The sequence below is a fragment of the Gallus gallus genome, chromosome 5, assembly GCF_016699485.2.
Source record: "Gallus gallus isolate bGalGal1 chromosome 5, bGalGal1.mat.broiler.GRCg7b, whole genome shotgun sequence".
In the NCBI taxonomy this organism is placed as follows: domain Eukaryota; kingdom Metazoa; phylum Chordata; class Aves; order Galliformes; family Phasianidae; genus Gallus; species Gallus gallus.
The window spans coordinates 79,526-101,318 of NC_052536.1; the positions used below are offsets into that span (position 1 = coordinate 79,526).

Below are 21,793 nucleotides of genomic sequence, written 5' to 3' on the forward strand. Positions count from 1 at the left end.
ACTTGAGAATTCCCCTTTTCCAAAGGGAGAGGCTAAATGCCTGCTAGATAAAATGCCTACAACAAAACTGCCCCGTGCCTCCAGCTGCCTGAAATTAAGCTCCAGAAATCCCGTTTGTTTCAAGAGAAGTCTATGCAGGGAATCCCAACAGAGCACAGCACCGGAGAAGGCATTCTGCTGAGTACCTGTGTCATGAAGGGGTGTTATCAAAGAATAGTGGGAGCTGTGAAGTGCTGCTTGGTTGCTGTCAGTCGATTCAGTGCCTGAATGAGACTGACAATAAAGGTCCTTCTTGGTCCCCCTCTGGTGCTGTGTTCCTGCAGAGATTTTTGGCAGCAATCCTCCTGCTCTTCCCAGAAGAGCTTCTAGGAAGTGCTCCACCACCCCGCCAGGCTCACAGGCATCGCCAGCACTGCCAGCATCGCAGCAGTAACAGCCCCGTGAGGAATGGCAAAGTGTGAAGCAGAAAGGAGTGTCTCACAGGTGCCAGCCGCTGTGCAGGAAGAAGTGCTTTTCATCAGCAATTCCTGAGGAGCAACTCACAAATGCCTGCTTTCATGGTTTCTGGCAAAAGCCACTTCCTCTGTGGGAAGGAGAAAAAAAAAAAACAGCCAAGATAAATAAAAACAAGGAAGCAGAGCTCTGACGCAGTGGTGGTTACAAAACGATTCTTGACGCTGCTGGGACTCTGCCGTGGCGGGGGGGAGTTGGTGTGCACGGCACAGGGGAGCCAAGGGACGAGACCAGAGACAGCCGAGGGACTGGGGCGGCGTTCCCCATTGCACGAGTGGCCTGAAGGGATCTGCTGCAGGACACGAATCCAAAGGGAGCGTGAGATGCTGAGGCACAGACACGGGTCTGCCCGAGCATGGATGGAAGGGCAGCCCTACCCAGCAGCTTCATAAAACTAACAGTTAAGTGTGATGTTTTCCCTCGTCCTTCTCCATTCTCCTTTGCTCCCTCCCTCCCTGCTCTCCCGGGGACCACAAGCACTTCGGGGCTCTTCTCCTGTGTTGCTGCAGCCCCTGGCAGTGCCCTGCCCTCTCACTTCCCTGTGCCCCCGCTCTTCTCCCCACGCTTCCCATCCTGCTGTCTCTCAGGGTTCCACTGATGCCCCGCTCTGCCCACAGCCGGGACCACCTCCTGCAATGGAACCCAACCACGCCACCGCGTCCCCTGCAATGCCGACGGCTGATGGAGAGAACATGTGTGCGATGGATGTCTTTGATACAGCCGTGGATGGGGCCACGCTGCTCATCAGCCTGTGCGGGCTGGTGGGTAACGGGGCCGTCCTCTGGCTGCTCGGCTGCCGCATCCGCAGGAACCCCATCACCGTCTATGTCCTCAACCTGGCCGTGGCTGACTTCACCTTCCTGCTCTTCATGCTCACCTACACCCTCCTCAACCTCCTGAAAGAACTCTCCTGCTTCACGCTGCCCATCTCAGTGAAGCACCTCGTAGCACTCCTCCTGATCTCGCTGTTTGCCCACAACATGGGCATGTATCTGCTGGCGGCCATCAGCATTGAGAGGTGTGCTTCTGCCTTCTGCTCTGGCAGGAGCCATTGCCACCGCCCCCAGCACCTGTCAGCCGTGGTGTGTGCACTGCTCTGGGTGCTCTCCATCGCCGTCATCACCATGGTGACATTCCTGTGCCTGTCCCACCAGCAAGAGCAGTGCCGCCTGGCGCTTATCACCATGTACATCCTCAACTTCCTCATTTTTGCCCCATCCATGGTCATTTCCAACGTGATCCTGCTCGTTAAGGTGCTGTGCCGCTCCAGGCAGCGCCAGCACAGGAGGCTCTACATCGTCATCTTCCTCACGGTCCTCTTCTTCCTCCTCTTTGGAGTCCCCCTCAGCGTCTGGAATTTCATGCAGCATTTCATCTCTGACCCTGGGTATCACCAGGTGGTTTTCCTGCTCGCCTGCATCAACAGCAGCATCAACCCCTTCATCTACGTGCTGGTGGGTAGCTGCAGGAGGCACTGCTCTCTGGCATCCGTGCAGGTCGCCTTCCAGAGGGTCTTCGAGGAGCTGGGTGTTGATGGGGTGGGCAGCGACAGCTCCATGATGCACACGCTGAGCTCAGCCCCTTGAAGCCTTTCCACTGCTCTACATCAGGATAATGCTGAGGGGGTGGGAGGGGGGGTTCCTGGGGTGCACGATCAATAAACGTCTGCCTTGTGTCCTGGTATATCACTCTCTCTCTGCACTCTTGGGTGTGCGATGGTGCAGCCGTGCTGTCCCTGAGGTGCTACTCCCATCGCCCTCTGCTTTTTCAGAAGGACTGATCCACATACAAGTGGGATGAAACCCATTCAGCGTCCTAAGCCCCTGTCCCCCAGCCCCTGGGCAGCCCCTCCCCAGCCGTTCTTCCTCCTGCTGACAGCAGAGCCCACCTGCACGCCCCAGCCCATGTGCAGTGCCCGTCCCCGTTCTCCCGTCCAGAGAGCCCCCAGCCTCACGCCCTCCACCCCCGGCCGTGCAGAATAACGAGAGTCATTGGCAGAGCAGCAGCTTTATTGGGGGGCAGACCCGGAGTGGGGCCCGGAGGCGGCAGATCCTCCGCAAAGGGCTGCGAAGCGGTCGGTATTCCTCGGGACTGCGGCCGCCGGGCCGCGCAGCGACTGAAGGGCAGCAGCGTTCTCCACTTTCCACGCTGGAGGGCAGCAGAGCCCCGCGCTCCGCATTGGCCGGGGCTGGAGAAGCCGGGGACGGAACGGGACCGGAGTGGGCATGGGGAAGGGGTGGGGATGGGATGGGAGTTAGATCGGGATGGGTACGGGGATGGGGATGGGATGGGATAGGATGAGATGGAACGTGGATCAGGATGGGACTGAGTAGGATAGGAATTGGGGTGGGTAAAGCATGGCTGTGGGATGGGATGCGGATGAGAATAGAAGTAGGGTGGGGTGGGATGAGGATGGGAATGGGTGAGGATGGGATGAGATGAGGGTGAGGATGGGGATGGGGTGGGGAACACGGCGGGATAGCGAGTAAGGAACAGATATTGGGATGGGGACAGGAATTGGGAGGGGAGGGAGTGAGTGGGACAGTACATGCCAGCATGGAGACAAGGATGGGGTGGAGATGGGGATGAAGATGGGGACAGACATGGGGGCAGGTCAAGGATTGGGACTGAGAGAGGGATAGGAATGGGATGAGGCAGGGATGGGAAGGGGGAACAAATGGGAATCTAATGGGGACGTGGAAAGAATGGGGATGGAATGGAGACAAACAGGAGTGGAATGGGACAGGGATAGGGGTAAAATAATGACCATGCAAGGACACATAATGGCACGCAGCCATGGGAGGGTGATTGCAGGCCTGGCCATATGGATGTGGGCATGCAGCTGGGATGGGCATCGTGGCCAGCGCAGTCGCAGTGGGCTCTCAGGCAGAAATCACAGTGTCCCCGGTCTCCTCAAAGACCCTCTGGAAGGCGACTTGGAGGGATGCCAGAGAGCAGTGCCTCCTGCCACCACCCACCAGCAAATAGATAAAGGGGTTGATGCTGCTGTTGATGCAGGCGAGCAGGAAAACCACCTGGTGATACCCAGGGTCAGAGATGAAATGCTGCATGAAATTCCAGACACTGAGGGGGACTCCAAAGAGGAGGAAGAAGAGGACCGTGAGGAAGATGACGATGTAGAGCCTCCTGTGCTGGCGCTGCCTGGAGCGGCACAGCACCTTAACGAGCAGGATCACATTGGAAATGACCATGGATGGGGCAAAAATGAGGGAGTTGAGGACGTACATGGTGATAAGCGCCAGGCGGCACTGCTCATGCTGGTGGGACAGGCACAGGAATGTCACCATGGTGATGACGGCGATGGAGAGCACCCAGAGCAGTGCACACACCACGGCTGACAGGTGCTGGGGGCGGCGGCAGCGGTACCAGAGCGGGCACAGGATGGACACACACCTCTCAATGCTGATGGCCGCCAGCAGATACATGCCCATGTTGTGGGCAAACAGCGAGATCAGGAGGAGTGCTACGAGGTGCTTCACTGAGATGGGCAGCGTGAGGCAGGAGAGTTCTTTCAGGAGGTTGAGGAGGGTGTAGGTGAGCATGAAGAGCAGGAAGGTGAAGTCAGCCACGGCCAGGTTGAGGACATAGACGGTGATGGGGTTCCTGCGGATGCGGCAGCCGAGCAGCCAGAGGACGGCCCCGTTACCCACCAGCCCGCACAGGCTGATGAGCAGCGTGGCCCCATCCACGGCTGTATCAAAGACATTCATCGCACACATGTTCTCTCCATCAGCCGTCAGCATTGCAGGGGACGCGGTGGCGTGGTTGGGTTCCATTGCAGGAGGTGGTCCCGGCTGTGGGCAGAGCGGGGCATCAGTGGGATGGGGCAGCGAGCAGGGTGGGGGCACTGTGGAGGACAGTGGGGAGTGGGGGGGCTGCAGGGGGTGTGTGGGCACAAGGCACCGTGTGGGTTTCCCCATCCCTACCTCTCCAAGCAGCAGGCCGAGGCCGGTCCTGGCAGGGCTCCTTTGTCCAGATCTTGGGTCTCAGGGTCCCCAGAAGGCTCCCTTTGGCGACAGCTGCTCTCCGGGCACCGCTGCAGGACCAAGTCAGGTGGCAAGGAGTGCTGGGCAACCCAGCAGCGCCGGCTGCAGCACCGAGCCTCTGCCCTCGACAAATTTCTGTCCGTCTTGATGGAAAGGAAATGTTCTGTCTGAGAGAATACCCCTGAGGACAAATACTGCAACAGCTACATCTTGCTGTGAAAGAATCTCGGTGCTTTTAGGATTCAACCTGATATCTCATTAAAGTGGCAATTACCACCTTCCTAATTGTTTTATTGTGCTGCCATCTCCTCCCCTACTCTTCCCCAGTGTTGGCATCCTTCTGAGATTGTTCATTACTGCCTGCATTTGCCTTCAGCTCACGGGCATGGCATGACCACCGTGGCTCATCCACACTGTCACACAGCAATGGGGAACTTTGCTTTGGGGTCAGAATAGGGACGCGGGGACATCATGGGAAGCATCTCCCTCCCCAGAGGGTGCCCAGGTGCTGTGTGCCTGCTGGCCCCAAACCCCACAGCAGTAGGACAGAGCCGAGTATGGCACTGGGGGGCCCTGGGACAGGCCCTGAGGAGGGACACAGTTCCCCAGTACATCAGCTGGCCGTGAGTGACATAAGGCCGTGAGTGATACAAGGTGACACCAGCGGGGCTGTGAGTCACTCCCTCCCTCCGCCCTGGACTTTGCTTCTTGCGGATGCTCGGGGCAATAAAACTGGGAGCAGGGAGGGAGTGGGACAGGGGTGGGGGCCGGGTGCAGCGTTCGAGGCGGCCCCGTGCCTGTCCCCACATCCCGGCCCACAGCGTCCCATGCAGCCGCTGCCTGGGAGTCAGAGCTCAGCCGCGGGGCCCCCCGAGCCCACGGTCGCTGAGATCAAAGCCGTCGTGGTCGGGGATGGGGGCTGCGGGAAGACATCTCTGCTGATGGTCTTTGCCAGAGGGGACTTTCCCAAGGTGAGGGGCCTCTCGCCACCCCCAGCAGCACCGGGATGGGGACTCCAGCTCCCCATGCCGCCTCCTGTCCCCACCAGGTCTACGTCCCCACAGTGTTTGAGAAGTACACGGCCTCCTTCCGGATCAGGGGCAAGCCCGCCAAGATCCATCTCTGGGACACGGCAGGTGGGACGAGAGGGGCAGCCCCGTGCTCAGGGCAGCCCCACATGGCACCTCCCGGGCTGGGGGGACAGGTGGGGTTCCTCCGCATGGAACCCGGGTGTGACGGTGTGGCGTCCGCTGGGGCACCGCAGGGCAGGAGGACTACGACAGGCTGCGCCCGCTGTCCTACTCAGACACCAACGTTGTCCTCATATGCTTCGATGTCACCAGCCGCAGCAGCTATGACAACATCCTAACGAAGGTAACGCAGCCCCGCTGCTGCTCCCACCCCGTGAAGGGGACATGGAGCCACCCCGGGGTCTGCCCCTATTCCTGTCCCTCTGCTCGTTCACCTGCCTACATATACATTTGCCCGTCCCACCGTCAGTCCATCTCTCTCTTTCTGTCCTGCCGTCCCACTCCCTGCCCCGCAGTGGTACCCAGAGGTCAACCACTTCTGCAAGGGCGTCCCGGTGCTGCTGGTGGGCTGCAAGACTGACCTGAGGCAGGGCCACCACGAGTCCGTCACCTTCCTGGAGGTCAGTGCTGCCACCCCGTGCGGGACGGACACATCCCACGTCCCCCCCCACCTCCCCGAGGCTCAGCACCGCTGCCCGCAGGGGGAGGCCATGGCCAGGCAGGTGCAGGCTGCAGCCTACTTGGAGTGCTCGGCGCTGCACCAGGACAACGTCAGGGACGTCTTCATTGAGGCTTGCACCATCGCGCTCCGTGGCGGCCATCGGCACCGCCGCAAGAAGCGGCACCGCAACGGCTGCGTGCTCTGCTGAGTCCCGGCACCATGGGGATGGCACCGGGGCAGCCCCGGTATGCAGGCCAATGGCACCCCCTGGGGTCTGGGAACTGATGTGGGGACCCCTGAGCCCTGCTGGACAGGGGCGGGCGCATCCCCATGCAGCGTCAGTGTGGTGTGGTATTAAAACTCAGAGATCATCAGCGTGATATGGTGTTTGTGGGCAGCCTCGGTGTGTGGGCGGGATGGGACGGGGATAGGATGGGAATGGGGTGAGTTGGTTTGAGGATGGGATGGCTTGGGATGGGGACATGGATGGGGATTGGATGGAGATGGAGGCTGAGACAAGATGGGATAGGTATGGGATGAGGATGAGATGGAGACGGGATAGGGATGGATAGGGACAGGATGGGGATAGGGATGGGATGAGGATGGGGGTGAGGATAAGATGGAGGTGGGATAGGGCCGGGATGGGGATGAGAAGGAGATGGGATAGGGACGGGATGAGAATGGGGGTGAGGATGAGATGAGATAGGGATGGGATGGGGATGGGAATGAGGATGAGATGGAAGTGGGATGGGGATGGGTAGGGATGGGATGGGGATGGGGATGAGATGGAGATGGGATAGGGATGGGATGAGGATAGGGGTGAGGATGGAGATGGGATACGGATGGGATAGGGATGGGATGGGGATGAGATGGAGGTGGGATGGGGACGGGATGGGGGTGGGATGGGGATGGTGTGAGTTAGGTGAAAACCATCCTAGAGGAAACCAACCTCCAGTTCTAACCTTTTTTAATGGCATTTTAGCACGTCCAAATGTCCAGCAGTGATTTCTTCTCCACTTTTACGAGGGCTGCTCTGAAGGTGGTGTCCCTGGGCAAACGGACCCACGGCCAGCTCTCTTCCCACCCGACCATTCTATGGTTCTACGGTCTCCAGGGACTCCTCCTACCCGACCACGCCACGGCCGTGTGTGCTCACACGTGTGTGCGTGCACGCACGGCATCGGAGCACGCGCCCACCCGCGCGTGAATTACACCACACGTGTGTGCGCTCCCGCACGCACACAACCCGGCGCGCGCGCCGCCGCCCGCGGGGGCGCGCTCGCCCGGAGAGAGGTTCCCCGCGCGCATGCGCGGAGCCGTGCCCACGAGGGGGCGTGGCCGGCGCGCCGTCCCGGAGACGCGGCCGGTGAGGCGCCCGCGGGCGCGCGCGTGCGCGCTCTCCCCGCTTCTCTCCGGCGGGGCGGGGCCGGGGGAGCCGGGCACGGGGCGGCGCATGCGCACGGCGCCCCCCGACGGAGGGGGCGGGGTGGGAGGGGGCGCGGGGCGGCGCAGGCGCGGTGCGGCGGCCGAGGCAGTGTGTATGTGAGGCTCTGACGGGTTCAAAATGGCGGCGGCGGCTCCTGTGTGAGGAGGGGAAGCGCGTCCCGGGCGGGGAGCGGGCGGGCGGCTGACGGGAGGGAGCGGGCGGCGGGGAGCGGGGCCGGGGCTCGGCGGGCGGTGCGGAGCACGAGGAGGGGGCGGAGGAGGACGAGGAGGCGCTGGGCCGGAGCGGGCCGGGCGCGGGGCCCGCGGAGCGGCTGTGGGCCGGCGGCTGGCGGGGCTGTCAGCGGGGGCGCGGGGGGCGGCGGGGCCGGGGGGGCGGCGGCGGCGGCGGGGAGCCCGCAGCGCTCGGAGCCTGACCCGGGGGTGTTCTCCTCCGTCTGCTGTGTTCGTGCTGTGCCGGCGGCAGGAGAGGACAAAGGCGCAGGAGGGACCTGGTGAGCCACCGGCGGCGGGGCGGGGGGGTCCGGGGGCCGAAAGTTTGGGGGGCGGCGGGCGGCGGTGACAGCCGCGGGGGGTGACAGCCGCGGGGAGCGGGGACGGAGCGCGGAGCGGGGGCGGCTCGGCGGTCCGCTCGTCCCTTCCCGAGGAGCTGCAGGGGGCTGCGGGCTTTCCGCCGCTTTAAAAGCGGAGCTGGAGGTACTGCCTGACGCCGCCGCGTCGCGCGGGTTGGGGTCCGAGCGTGGGACTCCTCCGGGCGGGAGCTGCGCTGCAGGGGCTGTGCGGAGGGCTCGGCGCTTCGCTCCCGGCCTGGGGTGCCCCCGGGACGGTGCCGGGTCCTGGGAGGAGCTGCTGCTGTAACGCGCAGCCCTGTCCTGTGGGCACCCTGTAGGCGATTAGCGGCCGGGCACCCTGTCTTGTCCGGGGCGACGGTGCCAGTAGGAGACCCGCTGCCTTACAGAACAGCCCGCAGAAGTCATGCCGAACTTCTGTTAGAGATGGACTGGCAGGGTTGGGGTGGGCTCATCGCTGTGCTCGTGTTCAGGAAGGAGGGAGGTGGGTGCTGCGTGGCCCCGTGCCCTGCCTCACTGCTTCCCTCTGATTTCCAAGGAGGAAGAGGACGACGACAGCAGCCCTGGAGTGTCCTTCTCGCTTTCTTCAGAAGAGTCGGAGATGGAGCCCGAGGAAGAAAGGATCCGTTACAGCCAAAGATTAGTCAGTATTGACCCTTACCAGTCAAATTCTTGGTTCTACTCAGCTGAAGGATGAAAAGGCTCTCACTGAAAATATGCTTAAACAACCAAACAAGAGTTGCGATGGGTGGCTGCTTTGGGAGGCCCGCTTTGTGGGTTTTGCCCTGGCGGAGGGCGCTTGTCTGCTGAGCTCTGGGAGAGGGCAGCTGGGGGATGGCACTGGAGTGCAGTGCTCCTGGAAGGGGCTGCGTGGAAATATAGCGTGAGTGTCTGTGTAGCTTCTGGCGCAGCAGGTTTCTTCCATGTGTTGGTAACAACCAGGGAAGCTGCAGTGATGTATGTGTCGGCCTGGACTTGATTTGAGTGTTCTGCAAAATTAGAGAAAACCAGCTTTGGCTTCAAGCTCTGATTTGCTTGTGCTCATGCATGCATCTTCTGGTGTTTGCGTTCATGTGGAGTTGTTCTAGAACTTAGGTTGTGGTTGCAGTGCAAGGGGCTGTTGCTCCATCACCAGCAAGTCAACCTCGTGTTGTTTTGAGGCAGTTGTAAGCCCTATGGGAAGAGCAAGCACCAACTCTGTGATAGCTGAGGCTGTGATAGGGTTTGTCTGTGAATCACCACAGCACATGCATCCTCTCCTTCAAGGTGCTATCTGCAAAGTTAAATCCTTATCCTTTAATGCTCTGACACCACTCAGTATGAGGCAGTGCAGTACTCTGCGTTAAGCTCTGCCCTCGGACACAAGTCATTGTCGCTCCTCTGCTGCTGTGTGCCTGACCACAGGTGCTGGGATGGAAGTCCTTTGAGTGAGGATAGAAGCAGTTGTTTCCATCCATGTGGAGGGAGGATGGTGCACAGGCACCTGTGGATTGTCTGCAGCTCTGCTTTGCTAGAGGTTTGCTCCTTTTGGAGTTGGTTCTTTCCAATCCCTTTGGTGGCTTTAATTTGGTAATGCTACCAAAAGCTGTGGTCCTACCTTATCCTGATGCACTTGTTTCTTTCCATGACTGTGTGGCAGGCAGCTCAAGGTGTTGAAGGCAAGCACCTGTAGCCAGCATCATAGCTTCCTTTGGGGAAGGGCTTTGGGTTCTGGTTAAACTATGATCATAGCTATACATTGGCCCTGCTGAAGTAGCTCAAAACAACAGGACAAAAACAAGGCTGTTGAATGGTACTAACAGCCAGGAGTACCAGTTTTAAAAAAAAAAAAAAAAATGCTTGTGAGCTCACAAATAAAAACTGCGGGAAGAGTTGCTTTCTGAGTGCACCCGGCCCAAACTCCAGCAGAACACACTAATCTGGATCAGTGGCTGCACAGTGATGAGCTGTGTGTTTAAGGGGCTTGCGAAGGCACATGGGCAGCAAGCAGAGGATGAAGCTCACCTCAGCTTCTGTGGCCTCGTGCTGTCCCTGCTGGCCTGCAGCCCAGAGGAGGCATGGCCCCAGTGTTTGAGGTGAGGTTTAGTTTTTGCTTTGCTCTTTGTGGGAGCCTCCTGCTTGCTGTGCTTCGATGAAGCTTCCGTGTTGAAGGATCATGCAGAGATGATGCATCCTCCCTTTCTTTTCCTAGATGCCTTCTCTCAATTCTTTATCCAGCTCTGGTTATGGTTTATTTGAATACGGTACTCTTAACATATGCATTGATCTTGGGAGTTGGTTTCCATGTATCTGCATTAAAACTCTTAGATGGGGAAACAGGTAGTTGGTAGTACAGTACACATCTGTGCTCCTGTGAACAGTGTTTGTCTTGTGTGTGACTGACAGCAGCAAAGGAATAAATATACTTCTAAAACTACACCCAAGTGTGATAGCACTCCCACCAGGCTAGCATCCTGGATCAGAATAGTTGATGGTGGTGGAGGCTGGGTTGATTGCATTGGCACGATGCTGCACGTGGTCTGTCAACAGGAGGTTGCTGCCCAGCGTGCCAGCGAGCTGCACCTCTCAGTGCATCACCCCAGTCTTAAAACTTGACTGGTTTCCTTTGGGGTGTAAAGAGAGAGTTTCAAGCATTTTGTTGTGTTTTTAGTGAACAGTGCTCTTTGTTTTTAGTTACTGTATTCTTATTCAACCAAAGTCTGATATATGTCAATTTTTTGAACGCATTTGTTGGTGGAAGATATGAAATTTGTCTGTTTGTCACTGCTCCACAGCGCTGTAATGAGGCAGTACTGCGGGACAGGCTTGAGGTGCTGGCTCTGTAAGTTGGAAGTGAATGTTTATAACACTTCACGAAGGGGCTGAAACGCCAGGATGTGTCTTGATGCTGGGATGATAGTCCAACCTCAACACTGACAATGTCACAGTCCCTCTGTGAGACCTGGGAGTGCAGCCTGTGCACGATGAAGCTGGGTGCATGCTGGAGCCAGAGCTTGCTGAAGGCAGGAGTGGGAGATGGCCCCCACCCCAAGGACCAGTCCTGCCTGCTGGGGTCTGTAACGCTGCCAGGTCAGCAGTTATTATTTCAGGCATGGTTCCAGGTAGGACAGCAGCCTGGCAGAGCCTCCATCTGCATTTGCCTAGGAGGCTGATGTCCCGGAGCTGAATGCTGCTTCAGGGGATTCGGGATTGCACCCTAGATAAGAGTCATCAGGAGGACATCTCCTTCAAATGGCTGGCTGGCCCCCACCTCCAGCAAACCCAGCAAGCAAGACTGGAGAGGTGGCAGCCCGCAGTGGGGAGGCTGGGTGGGGTAGGAACCTCCTCAACCAGCTCTGCTGCTGGGGAGAGCCTGTAGTGCAGCCACACCCTCCACCAGTGTTCACTGGGCTCTGGCATGAAGCTGTGTGCTGCCTGGGCCCTGGTGCCTATCCTTGGCTGCTTGGTGGCGCTTTGTGACAGCTACTGAAGACTGGTGACAGAGATGAAGAAGAATGGGCTGCTGGAGGATGAGAGCTGAAATACTTGCTGTAGGTGTTGCAGATGCTGGAGCATGCCATGGTTGCGTGGATCACTGTGCCCATTACTTGGTGCAGCCCATGTCCTGTCTTAGCATTGCTCTGCCCTCTGGTTGAAGCCTTTTGTGAGATTAGAGAGAAGGCCTGTGCCTAGCAGCCAGAACCTGAAGCCTCTCCTATAAGCAGCAATTCACAGACCTGTCCTTAATTGTCAACGTCTGTGCCGCCCTAGACAGTAGTTCACATGAACTCTATGTGGAGTCATCAGCTGATGGATGGTAGGGGTGGGGCCTGGGACACTGCTGCAGTAGTGTGCTGTCAGCGTGCTGGGGTGGAGGGTGTCTGTGTGTGGTGGCAACAAGGCTGGATCTCATCCCATGTTTTCTGAGTTGTCTGTATTGGTGGTACCAACTGGGGGGAGGGGAGGGATGAAGCCAAGTGCAGGACATAGCTATGGATTGGGAAGGCTCATTTGTCAGACAGATCTGTGATGAAGCTCTACTCCTTCTGATGTGGCCAAGGGAACAGATTCTCCCAGGGCTATGAGAGGGAGATCAGGAGGGCACGGGACATGGGCTCGCTGCTTGTGCCAGGTGAGATGGCAAGGAAGAGTATGTGTCCTAGGTGAGTGCAAGAGCTGCAGGTGCTGAAGCATGGCAACCTTCCCATTGCCTGAAGGATTGGTCTGCTAGAGCCTTGTGCACAGGCTTGTCTTGGCCAAACATTGCTTGCTGCTGGGCACACCTCTGTTTCCCAGTCTGGACTGAGCCTAGGCTGATCAGATGATTAATCTCCAGCATGCCTCTGCCTCAAGCTGAAGACACTACAAATGAGTCTTTCCCAGTGACCCAGGTAGAATAATTGAGCCCTGAATAATTTAGGAACTCTGTTCTGATTTGTTCTGGGCCAGATGTAGGGACTGAGAAGGGGGAGTTTTGATCTATGGCAGAAGCAGGCAGCAAGCAAAGGCTGTTGCTGAGAAGCTTTGGAAATTCCAGTGAGCATTTAGATACTGGAAGAGCCTCACGGTCCTAGGGAGGACATGGCCCTGAAACCAATGGGGTGTTGTTCTGTGTTGACAGGGAGGGATGCAGGAGGTGAGCAGCTCTGCTGACTTCTTGCTGTCCTGAGTCTGAGCATGCCTTGTGAGCATTTTGGAAGCTGCATTTACCAGGTAGAACTTGCAAATTGCACCAGTGCCTCCTGTTAACAAGCAGCAGGTTTTCTCAGGGCTGTCCCAGCTGGAAATGGTGCTAACAAGAAAGAGCCATCCCCATGCCCCCAGCGTGTCTTTATTGCTGGTTAATTACATCATGAGCCACCCAGACTGGGGGCTGCCGGGCGCAGGTTGGTTTCTGGGGAGCACTGATTCACTCGGGGCGGTGCTGGGTGGTCTGCTCAGAAGGTGGAATAACAAGATAGCTGTTCCAGAGCGCATCTTGCTGCCCTTCTGACAGCACTTGAGAAGGTTCCCATAGATGTGGGAAGCAGGCACAGCGATGGGGGAGAGGAGCTGGCTTTCACTCTGCTCTGTTCAGCAGGTCCGTGTTTGTGCGTCTCTGTTGCTGTAGAAACGGTGCTGGTGGTGAGCAGTGTGAGCTGTCTGGGGACAGCACTGTGCGGCTGCGTCTTAAGGTCCTGAGGGCTTTGGGAGAGGAGGAGCTGTGCAGTAGGAGGGATCAGCAGAAGGATCAGGTCGTGTCTTGCTAGGGCTGTTATCTGGAGAAGCAGATCCCAACCGATGAGGTGTGTTCTCCCTTTGAGAGAGATACCCTGCGGGGTGGTCCCTTCTGACATTGCTTCCTTCTTTGCCTTGTCTCATCATTGATGATGAAAGCCTGCGGGGTGAGGAAGGAACGGGACAGCACTGCAGAACTCAGAGAGGAAGATAAGAGAGCGCTGAGGAAGGATGAGAAGGCACATAGATGCCTGTAAAAGAAGTAACATCGAAGAATCTGGCCTTTGCTGTTGCATTCTGAGGGAGTCTTCCTTCCCCCTTGCTCTCTTGCGTGCTGCAGCTGTGATTTTGGGATGTAGCTGGGGCAGCCAGAAGGGAAGGGAGCAGGCTGGCAGTGTACTATCCTGTAGGGTTAAGCTGTCTATGTCTCTAACTTGCTGTCGAATGCTATTTCCATGTGTCACTGAGCCCCGTTTGGAATAAGGAAGAGGTGAGCACTAGACTTCTTGTGGGGCAGAGGGAGCACATGATGCTGTTATGACCATGTGGAGGAAGGAGGACATCTCCTTTTTGGTAGATGGTCACGCTGATTGTGTTCATCCCAGTGGCCCTGGGTTGTTTTCCTTCTTTGCAGGCATCCTTGGCCCTTGGCTTGTCTGTTTAGAAGACCACATCAGAGTAGGAGGAGCTGTGCTACAAACCCTGTGCCCAAGTGTTCCTGCAGTCCAGCCTTGTTTTGTGGGTGTGGTTGGTCAGAACTGGCAGCGGGCTGCTGCAGAGCTGGATCAGGGCTGGAGGAATCCCACAGGGTCAGCTCTTCCCTGCTGGGAAACCTGAGCTGCCCGATACAAAACTCAGCAGCCTGGCACACTGTGGGTCTGGAGGATGTAGGTGAAGTGTGTGTCACTTTCAAGCCTGCCTTTTTGGTGAAGTTTGGCCTGTCTTGTTCTGTTTTTGCCTTCCCAGACAAAGCAGCACGGGTCACAGGGCTCTTAATGCTCACTTGCCTGACTGTGTAGCATGTGTACTGGGGAAGTCCTGGCAGGGGGGAAGAGCTTGAATTTTGTCTGATGTGGAAAGGGTGAGAGGTAACCAAAATAGATTTGCTCCCTTTAGTTGAGAAATAACAAAGCTTAACATTAGACTGTTATTTATTTTTTTTTTTAATGCTCAAAAGATTGTTTTTCTGTCCTGGAAGGTGGCATGGAGGATGACTTGATGGTCTTTTCTGAGCTTCCTCACTTATGGCATGGAGGCAGGGTCTGTGTGGGTACTGAGGTGTTGTGGCCATACTATTAAAGCCACTTGGGAAGGTGGTACACATAAAGTGCGTGGCAGGTGACTGGAGAAGTAACATCCCTTACAAAAGCAGTGCTAACTCCTTGGGACTGTTGCCAGACGTGCCCATCTGTGATCTGATCTAGCACATTCTGCCCTGTGGCTAGCAAGTGTGTGGTGCAGCTGCCGGAGTTCTGCATTCCCTGTGCCCCTCACCTGCCTTTAAGCCTTGCTCCAATTCCTCAATTACTCCTTGTGTACATCCAATTTTGTAACCCAAAAGTACAAACGGAAGCGCTCTCCCATGCTGAAAGGCTGCCAGCCCTGCTTGTTATGGGAATCCCTCCTGGAGCTGTAAAGTCTGGAAGGGCTCCAGCTCTGCCTGGACTTCTGTCCAATCCTGAGCCTGCTGCTGAGCACAGGAATGTGCAGCCTGGGATGCACCAGATCACCTTTGCTGATCTTGAAAAACACGGGAGGTGATGGGGAGCACTAAGCCTGCTGGGTTAGTCTGTTCCTATTGTGAAAGCAGGCAGCAATCGAGTGGGTTCAGTATGGCTCATAGCCACCAAAATGATGGCCTGGACAGGGCATGCAGTGCCCTTCTCCCTGATGTGGAAGATCTCACATGGCCTTTGGGATGGCTCTTGTGGATAGTGGAGCTCAGTGTAGTGTCCAAGCAGTGTTCAGCATGAGGGGCTCAGACACGAGCATGAAACCTGCCCATCTTCTTGCCCCATCCCTACTCCAAATGCATGAAGGAGACTCACAGGATGCAAGCTGCCCTGGAAATACAGCAAGAGAGGGAGAGTGAGGGTTGGCCAGGTCTGATGGAGCAGGAGGCACGTCCTGGGGACAGGAGATGCTGGGGCATCAAGGAGAGGATGGCAGCGCACGGGACAGGAAGTTACTAAAGTGCTGTTGGTTTCACTTTGTAAGCACAGGAGTCTCTTTCAGCTTAAAAATGGCTTGTTCTGTTTTCAAATGTGACCTTGTACTTTTTTTTTCCTCTCAAAAAAAAAAAAACCAAGAAAAACCTCATGGGAGAGCAGTCCTCTGGTTCCCTCATTGGCTGCTGTGGTGGAGGGAGATGTCCAAGGAATGTCCTGAGGAGCAGTGCTGTGGAGGCACTTTTCAGAGTGCCTTGGAGCAGGAGGGTCAGAACAGTAGGGATGGCACTGCAGCTGCCTGCAGGATTCATATTCATGCTTCCCATTTCCTACATTAAGCAAATGGTACCCAGGAGGGCCAGAAAGCAGTGGTGAGAGACAGCTAGCATGGCTGAGAATTACTGGCTGGCTGCTTTTGGAGGGTGAACAAAAACTGCCTTGCTCTTGACCCTGTCTGCATCCTGCTCTGGGCTGCTTGTCACCTCTTCCTTAGGGATGAAAAATGGCAGCATCGTAACACAGATCACAGAGCTAAAAAAAGTAGTATTTGAGTATTGCTGCTTGGTGCTGAGCACTGTGGTTGTCCCATAGGGATGCATAATATGCCTGACTCGCATTGCTCTGCCTCAGCTAAGCTTCCTCTGGGACACCAGAGGTTCTCATAGAGGCAGTTTTCAGGTGCCTGTTGGTCTTGGTGGGGAAGTGCCACGTCCCTGACAGGGCTGCTGGTTGGCAATGGCTATGCAAGGGAGAGCTGTGGAGAAGCTGCAGGCTCCAGCAGGGCAGTACCCAGCTGCAGAGGTCTGCCCACAGTCCTGGTAGATACTGTTTCTCCCAAAATGTGTGGTGTGTTTGGGAGTGCAGAAGCCTTTTCTTCCTGTCCTCTCTGCATGCCCTGAAATGTTGTTTTTCCCCACCCTGCCAGGACAACAATGGCATGAAAGCACTAAAGCCATACTTCAGTGGCATTGTATAACTGATGGGACCCATTTGTATTGTGGTGGTGCTTCTGGGTCCTCGGCAGTGCCTGGGATCCTGTTCTGTAGGCTGCTCATCAGGGAAGCTGGGCTCTTCCCTGCCCACATGAACAGCCCAAGCTGAGGGGATCATGCAGCTGATGCTGTGCTGGTATCAGCTTGAGAGTTAGACTTTGGAAATGGTGTGGCTGGAGGAGACAGTCCCCTTCCTTAGGTGTTACGCTTGCAGCATGGGAGCATGTACACAAGTTAAAGGACAAGGTTGGATGTATCTAGTGCTGTTTTCCCCAGAACCAGCCTACAGTAAGTGTGGGTGGCACAGCCTAGTCCTCTGCTCACCTGATCCTAAACAGGTGGGAACCAGGGACCTCAGGACACAACCACTCCATTCTGCACATCCTCTGATGAGCCTAGTGGCCTTGGCATCTAACGCTTGTCCCATAGGCTTGGGCCTGTGGAAGGGATTTTGGGAACACAGCAAAATTAATGCCTTGGTGGGGACAAGCAGCTTGAATGGATCGCTTCTGGAAATGGCAGGGTGGGACTCAGGTACCGCAGGGAGGAGAGAAAGCTCCCTCCAGGTGCTCACTCAGGTTCTGTGGCATGTGAGGCACCCCCTGGGATGGTGGAAGGACAGAGCCGGAGAGGTGCCCTGCTCTTCTCCAGGAGACTGTAAAGGAGAGAGATGGAACTGTGACAGGAGGCACACAGGGATTGGGACACCAGAGGTGCACTGCTGCCCCTCAGCTTCAGAGGGGTCCCCTGCTGGGTCTGTGGCCCCACAGCTTATCCCAAGGTGAGGGCTGCTGCTCTGTCACTTCCCATCCCATCCCTGTGTGACTGCTGATAAGAACATCTCTAACTGGGGGAAGCCAGCCTGGCAAATGCGGAGCAGGTTGGCTGTTATCTGAGGGGAATTAGGGAGCATTCCCACGATGACTTTACCAGAACAGAGCCAGTCTCTGGAGGAGTGGCTAGCAGCTGGGGACAGTAATTTCTTCCAGATCCAGCCATGCTAGAAGAGGATGTCTGTCAGGAATCCGATACAGATGTACTTACGAGACCCTCTAAGAAGAGGGTTGCTCCTCACGAATGAGTGAGTAAATCAGATTTATGCGCACAAGCGTAACCAAAGATGAGAACTTGAGAACATTCTGCAGCATAAAGCCCCTCCTTTGTCACTTTGGCGTTCTAGCAGGAATTTAAGCTCACAGATGCTGTGCAGAAGAATACTGATGTACCTGTAAAAAAAAAAAAAGTGGGAAACTGATTCTTCTTCCTTTGCTCCAATTACACCAAGCTGTTTCTCCTTATCCCTCGCTGGTGTTAGCGCTCACTGGGAGCAGATAGCCTGTCTGCTGTACCATCTGATGTACACAAATGTGTCAGTTGTAGGAGGAGCAAATCTGATGGTTGTTTGGGATCCAGGACCCAGGTTGCCTGATTAGATTTTCAGCATATCTGCTGAAAACTGATACCAGCAGTGTTGGCTGGGCAGGAGGCCTAGGGGATAGCATAAAGTGCAGTGGCATGCAGTCTCCTCTCTGGGAGCAAAGCTGTGCGGGCTGCTTGCTGCTGGGTGGAGGGGAGGACAGCTGGGAGCTGGGTGTTCCTCCTGGGACATAGCTCTCACCTTCTGGCCTGTTCTCTCTGCAGCGTGGCACAATGAGGCGGCGTTACGAGGACGATGGTATCTCCGATGACGAAATTGAAGGGAAGAGGACATTTGACCTTGAGGAAAAGCTCTCCACCAACAAGTTCAATTCTACCTTCGTCATCTTCATGGAAGGCAAAGGTTTGTGCTGTGGCTATGGCTTGCGCTGTTGCTGTCTGTAACCAGACAGCTGCTGTGGTTTTCCTCTTCTCCACTGCAACGTAGTGTGTGAGGTGACCTTTTCCCCAGGCTTTTAAGAGAAAGCTGACAGTACTCACAGTTGGATGTGTTCTCTGCATCTGACTACACACTGAGCCTTCCCGACTGCCAGCATGAAGGGCAGTTGTAGTGATAATCAAATCCCTTTCCACTGTCCTATGCTTTGCTGCTTTTTGTTTTCCACTGAAGCTGAGGAAACTGACTGCTGTTCACACTAGTTCTGTGCTTTCCTCTCCTGTAAACTGCTTTCATAAGCCATGTGGAGCAGAGGAGGCAAGAATGTTATGTGTGCTCCCCTGCAAGTCCTGCAGCAGTCCCCAAGCAGCTTGCCAGCAACGTGAGGCTTACCAGTAAAGGTTTGGTTCACGCTTCCCAAGTCCTTAAGCCAGGGAACTGGTAACAGGGAGCGTGTGTGGGAAATGGCATGGAGTAAGCTCGCTCCGGAAGGAGATGTTCTGGCTTGCATCTCTGCAAGCTCGCTAGTACACATGGCAGCCAGGAGCAAGAGGGTTTGCCTGGGACAGCACCTGGGATTGCAGCCACATGTCTGCTAGATGCTCAGTAGAGTACATGGGATCTCCCTGCTGTCTTTTGCCATGTGCACAGCTCAGTGGGATGTCCTTTCGTCGCACAACCAGTGCAAGCCCTCATGAGGATTTATCATGAGGGAGGAGATCCTGCTTGGCTGTGAGTTTCTTTGGGAGGCGAGGACCAGAACCCCATGCTGTTTCTCTGTCTAGCCCAGCCTCTGGAGCAACTCCCCCTCCCTCACAAGCGGTTGTCTAAGAGCTGTCAGCAGCATACACCATGCTGCTTACAGAGCTGCCACAAAGGAGTTCCTGGATTTCTGCAGGAGCATGGGAATGGCAAGACTCCCTTTATGGACAGCTGTGCCACAGAGATTTGAGGAGGTTCTGAGCAACCTGAGTAGAGTGAAGCTAGTTTGCAGGGAGCAAGGTTAAACTAGAGATCTTGTCTAACCTCTGTTTTTATATAATCCTCTGTAGGAGTCTCACCTAACACCTTCCTTTTCTCCCCACGCCAGACTTTACAGTTGAATACATCCAGCGAGGTGGCCTGAGAGACCCCCTCATCTTCAGGAGCTCTGATGGCCTGGGTATAAAGTAAGTGTTGGAGCACAGAGCAGTGGGTGGCTCTGGCCTGATTTCCTGCCTGACTCCATGTCACAGGCAGTCTGATGCTGGTCACTGGATCTGTGGTTTGCCAAGCTGGTAGGACTGTGCCCTGTCCACACTGTTGAGAACATCTTCCATCTCACATATCCTATTGTTACTAGTCTGCTTGGGCTTAAAATGAGAGGACTGATTTGGCTGTATGTGATCACAGTTCAAGCAAGTACCTGGCAAATGTTACTACTGCTCTGAGGCAACATCTGGCTTGTTTGGGTTTTTTTGCCTAATAATGCAGGCAAATGTTGCCAGATACTCTACAAAAAACTGACTATCTGTCATTTTCCATAAGTCAAACCTGGTCTGCCCAACATGTTTACTGCTAAGTTGCCATCTCTCTCTTGCTACAGTAAGTCAGTTAAGATTTACTATTTTGAGTATAAAGCTGCACTGATTCAAGATTTTGTACTGTTCAGTGGTGTACCTGCTGTGTTGGTGTGTATATACAGCAGGGTAGGATATGTAGTTTTAGGGCAGGTAACACTACCTCAAAACATTACTGCTGTCAAGCTGAAGGAATAACTTGGCTTTAGCAAACTTTGTCAGAACCACCATCAGCACCACCGTTGTTAAATTCTTTGGCTAGCTATGAAAGAATGGACAGTACATAACGGAATGCATGGTACACTGTGCTGTGATGAATGTGTGAAGAAGTGGTGCCAGGCTCAGTCTTAACAGCTGGCTGACTTGGGAGGGCACATATTTGGTACTGAGGGTTACAGTGTGGGTGAAACAGGATTTCCTTGAGCTTTTGGTTATTCCTCTGGGTCTGGGGCTGCTTGAATGACTGCCTGCCTATTGTGCTTGTGACAGCAGCATTTGTGTAGATACAGTCAGAGTAGTTATGTTGTATTAGTGAGTATACTGCTTCTACTAGTCTAGTTGTCTCCTCTGTACTGAGACAACCCATGCAAAGAGTCTTTAAAATGAGAGCTGGGATTGCTTAGTTCAATTCATTTGCCAGAAGTCACTGTGCTCTGTAGGGGTCATATCCTGTTCCCAAATCACTCTTGCTTACCCAGAGTTGTGCCACTAGAGATCTAGATGCATGGTACTCGTCTATATCTTCACCTACACCCTTCAGACAAAAAAGAAGTGCGGATGAGAAGAGGTTACAGGTGGGAGGAGTATGCAAACAGAAGTGCTTCATGACTTTTTTAGCAAGGTGTTTGTCCCGCAGGATGCCAGATCCGGACTTCAGCGTGAACGATGTGCGGCTGTGTGTCGGTGAGTGTCTCTCATTGTCCAGGAGCCACAGTGAATGTCAGTTGCACCCTGGGAAGACAGGGAGAAACAGGGAGTCATTGGGTATATCTAAGCTAGAAGACTGGTTTTGTGGCACCCCTAGTGTGCAGCTGGTTGAACCTGAGCCCTACTTTGACAGTGGATCACAGCTTTTACCTGCTTGAGCAGCCTCATTTGTCCTGAAGCAGCTTCTGTTTTGGTGTGGGTATGGAAGAAGATGAAGTTACAGGAGAGGCAAAGACATTGCAGGCGTGGGTGGGTGGGTTCTTTGAGGAGGAGCATCTAGAGCATCTCTTCTGGGAGGCCTATTGTGCACAGGAACAGCTCCAGTAACATTTGTCCATTCTGGCAGGGAGCCGGCGGATGGTGGATGTCATGGATGTAAACACACAGAGGGACATAGAGATGTCCATGGCACAGTGGGCACGCTACTATGAAACACCTGAAGCTGAACGGGAGAAACTTTACAATGTCATCAGCCTGGAGTTCAGCCACACCAAACTGGAAAACCTGGTGCAGAGACCTGCTACGGTCAGTGCAGTTCTTTCTGCAGGGATGTCCCTTCCCTTACACTTGTGGTCCCCTGCTCTCAAAATGCAGCCCAGTGCATGAGTGCAGCAGGAGAGGAGCTGTTCATAGCATGTATGGGCTCAGCCAGGGCTGTGCTCTGGAAGCTGTTGGAGCTGGTTCTGTGTTTGACTTAGATCCAGCAGCTAATCTCACAGTACAGTCACAGTTCAGCCTCAGCTGTAGTGACCATGGTGCATGATTCTGCAAAGAACTACCTTTTCACTAGCTGTCAGTGATTAGAGAAATGGAAGTGATTTGCAAAGGAATAATCAGAGTAAAGTAAACTGCTCCTGCTGGCTGGATGTTAAGAACAGACACAGAGGTCAAACAAGCATCTGAGTTTGGATAGA

At 55.2% G+C, this 21,793-nt stretch overlaps 4 protein-coding genes across 6 annotated transcripts in view; 3 read left to right on the plus strand and 1 right to left on the minus strand.

Annotated features, from left to right (window-relative positions):
* Window positions 1–647: 647 nt before the first annotated feature.
* LOC776507 (proto-oncogene Mas-like) lies at window positions 648–2,195 on the plus strand. Of its 2 annotated transcripts, none has more exons than XM_001236024.6 (2): window positions 648–913; window positions 1,131–2,195. In XM_001236024.6, the coding sequence occupies exons 1-2, from the start codon at window positions 869–871 to the stop codon at window positions 2,097–2,099; spliced, it is 1,014 nt and encodes a 337-aa protein (XP_001236025.3). In that variant the 5' UTR covers window positions 648–868; the 3' UTR covers window positions 2,100–2,195. The 2 variants fall into 2 exon arrangements, with proteins under 2 accessions (XP_001236025.3, XP_004950759.2); XM_004950702.5 differs by having other exon boundaries at window positions 1,101–2,192.
* A 316-nt stretch (window positions 2,196–2,511) lies between these two features.
* LOC430433 (proto-oncogene Mas-like) lies at window positions 2,512–7,479 on the minus strand. The gene is made up of 3 exons (XM_015272637.4): window positions 7,175–7,479; window positions 4,461–4,663; window positions 2,512–4,328 (listed from the first exon to the last, which is right to left on the minus strand). The coding sequence occupies exon 3, from the start codon at window positions 4,308–4,310 to the stop codon at window positions 3,396–3,398; it is 915 nt and encodes a 304-aa protein (XP_015128123.2). The 5' UTR covers window positions 4,311–4,328; window positions 4,461–4,663; window positions 7,175–7,479; the 3' UTR covers window positions 2,512–3,395.
* RHOD (ras homolog family member D) lies at window positions 5,277–6,586 on the plus strand. Its single transcript, XM_001236021.7, has 5 exons — window positions 5,277–5,491; window positions 5,569–5,656; window positions 5,785–5,894; window positions 6,067–6,171; window positions 6,253–6,586. Exons 1-5 carry the CDS (start codon window positions 5,348–5,350, stop codon window positions 6,418–6,420), a joined length of 615 nt encoding a protein of 204 aa, XP_001236022.2. The 5' UTR covers window positions 5,277–5,347; the 3' UTR covers window positions 6,421–6,586.
* A 261-nt stretch (window positions 7,480–7,740) lies between the features above and the next one.
* Window positions 7,741–21,793, plus strand: part of KDM2A (lysine (K)-specific demethylase 2A) — a 34,158-nt gene continuing 20,105 nt past the window's right edge. Inside the window, exons 1-7 of one of the 2 annotated variants that reach the window (XM_015272624.4) lie at window positions 7,741–7,796; window positions 8,122–8,149; window positions 8,763–8,867; window positions 18,222–18,360; window positions 19,484–19,562; window positions 20,809–20,855; window positions 21,226–21,404. In XM_015272624.4, coding sequence (XP_015128110.1) covers window positions 7,777–7,796; window positions 8,122–8,149; window positions 8,763–8,867; window positions 18,222–18,360; window positions 19,484–19,562; window positions 20,809–20,855; window positions 21,226–21,404 — 597 coding nt within the window. In that variant the 5' untranslated portion in view covers window positions 7,741–7,776. The remainder of the gene's footprint in view (window positions 7,797–8,121; window positions 8,150–8,762; window positions 8,868–18,221; window positions 18,361–19,483; window positions 19,563–20,808; window positions 20,856–21,225; window positions 21,405–21,793) is intronic. The other variant, XM_015272626.3, reaches the window with a different exon arrangement.

What these genes read in the sequence shown, in the direction of transcription:
- LOC430433 (XM_015272637.4), bottom strand. Translation starts at nt 4,310, where the DNA reads ATGGAACCCAACCACGCCACCGCGTCCCCTGCAATGCTGACGGCTGAT.
- LOC776507 (XM_004950702.5), top strand. Translation starts at nt 869, where the DNA reads ATGGATGGAAGGGCAGCCCTACCCAGCAGCTTCATAAAACTAACA. An exon ending in GCAGCTTCATAAAACTAACA is followed by an intron (nt 914 to 1,100) that starts GTTAAGTGTGAT and finishes GCTGTCTCTCAG; the next exon opens with GGTTCCACTGATGCCCCGCT.
- RHOD (XM_001236021.7), top strand. Translation starts at nt 5,348, where the DNA reads ATGCAGCCGCTGCCTGGGAGTCAGAGCTCAGCCGCGGGGCCCCCCGAG. An exon ending in CCATCTCTGGGACACGGCAG is followed by an intron (nt 5,657 to 5,784) that starts GTGGGACGAGAG and finishes GGGGCACCGCAG; the next exon opens with GGCAGGAGGACTACGACAGG. An exon ending in AGTCCGTCACCTTCCTGGAG is followed by an intron (nt 6,172 to 6,252) that starts GTCAGTGCTGCC and finishes CGCTGCCCGCAG; the next exon opens with GGGGAGGCCATGGCCAGGCA.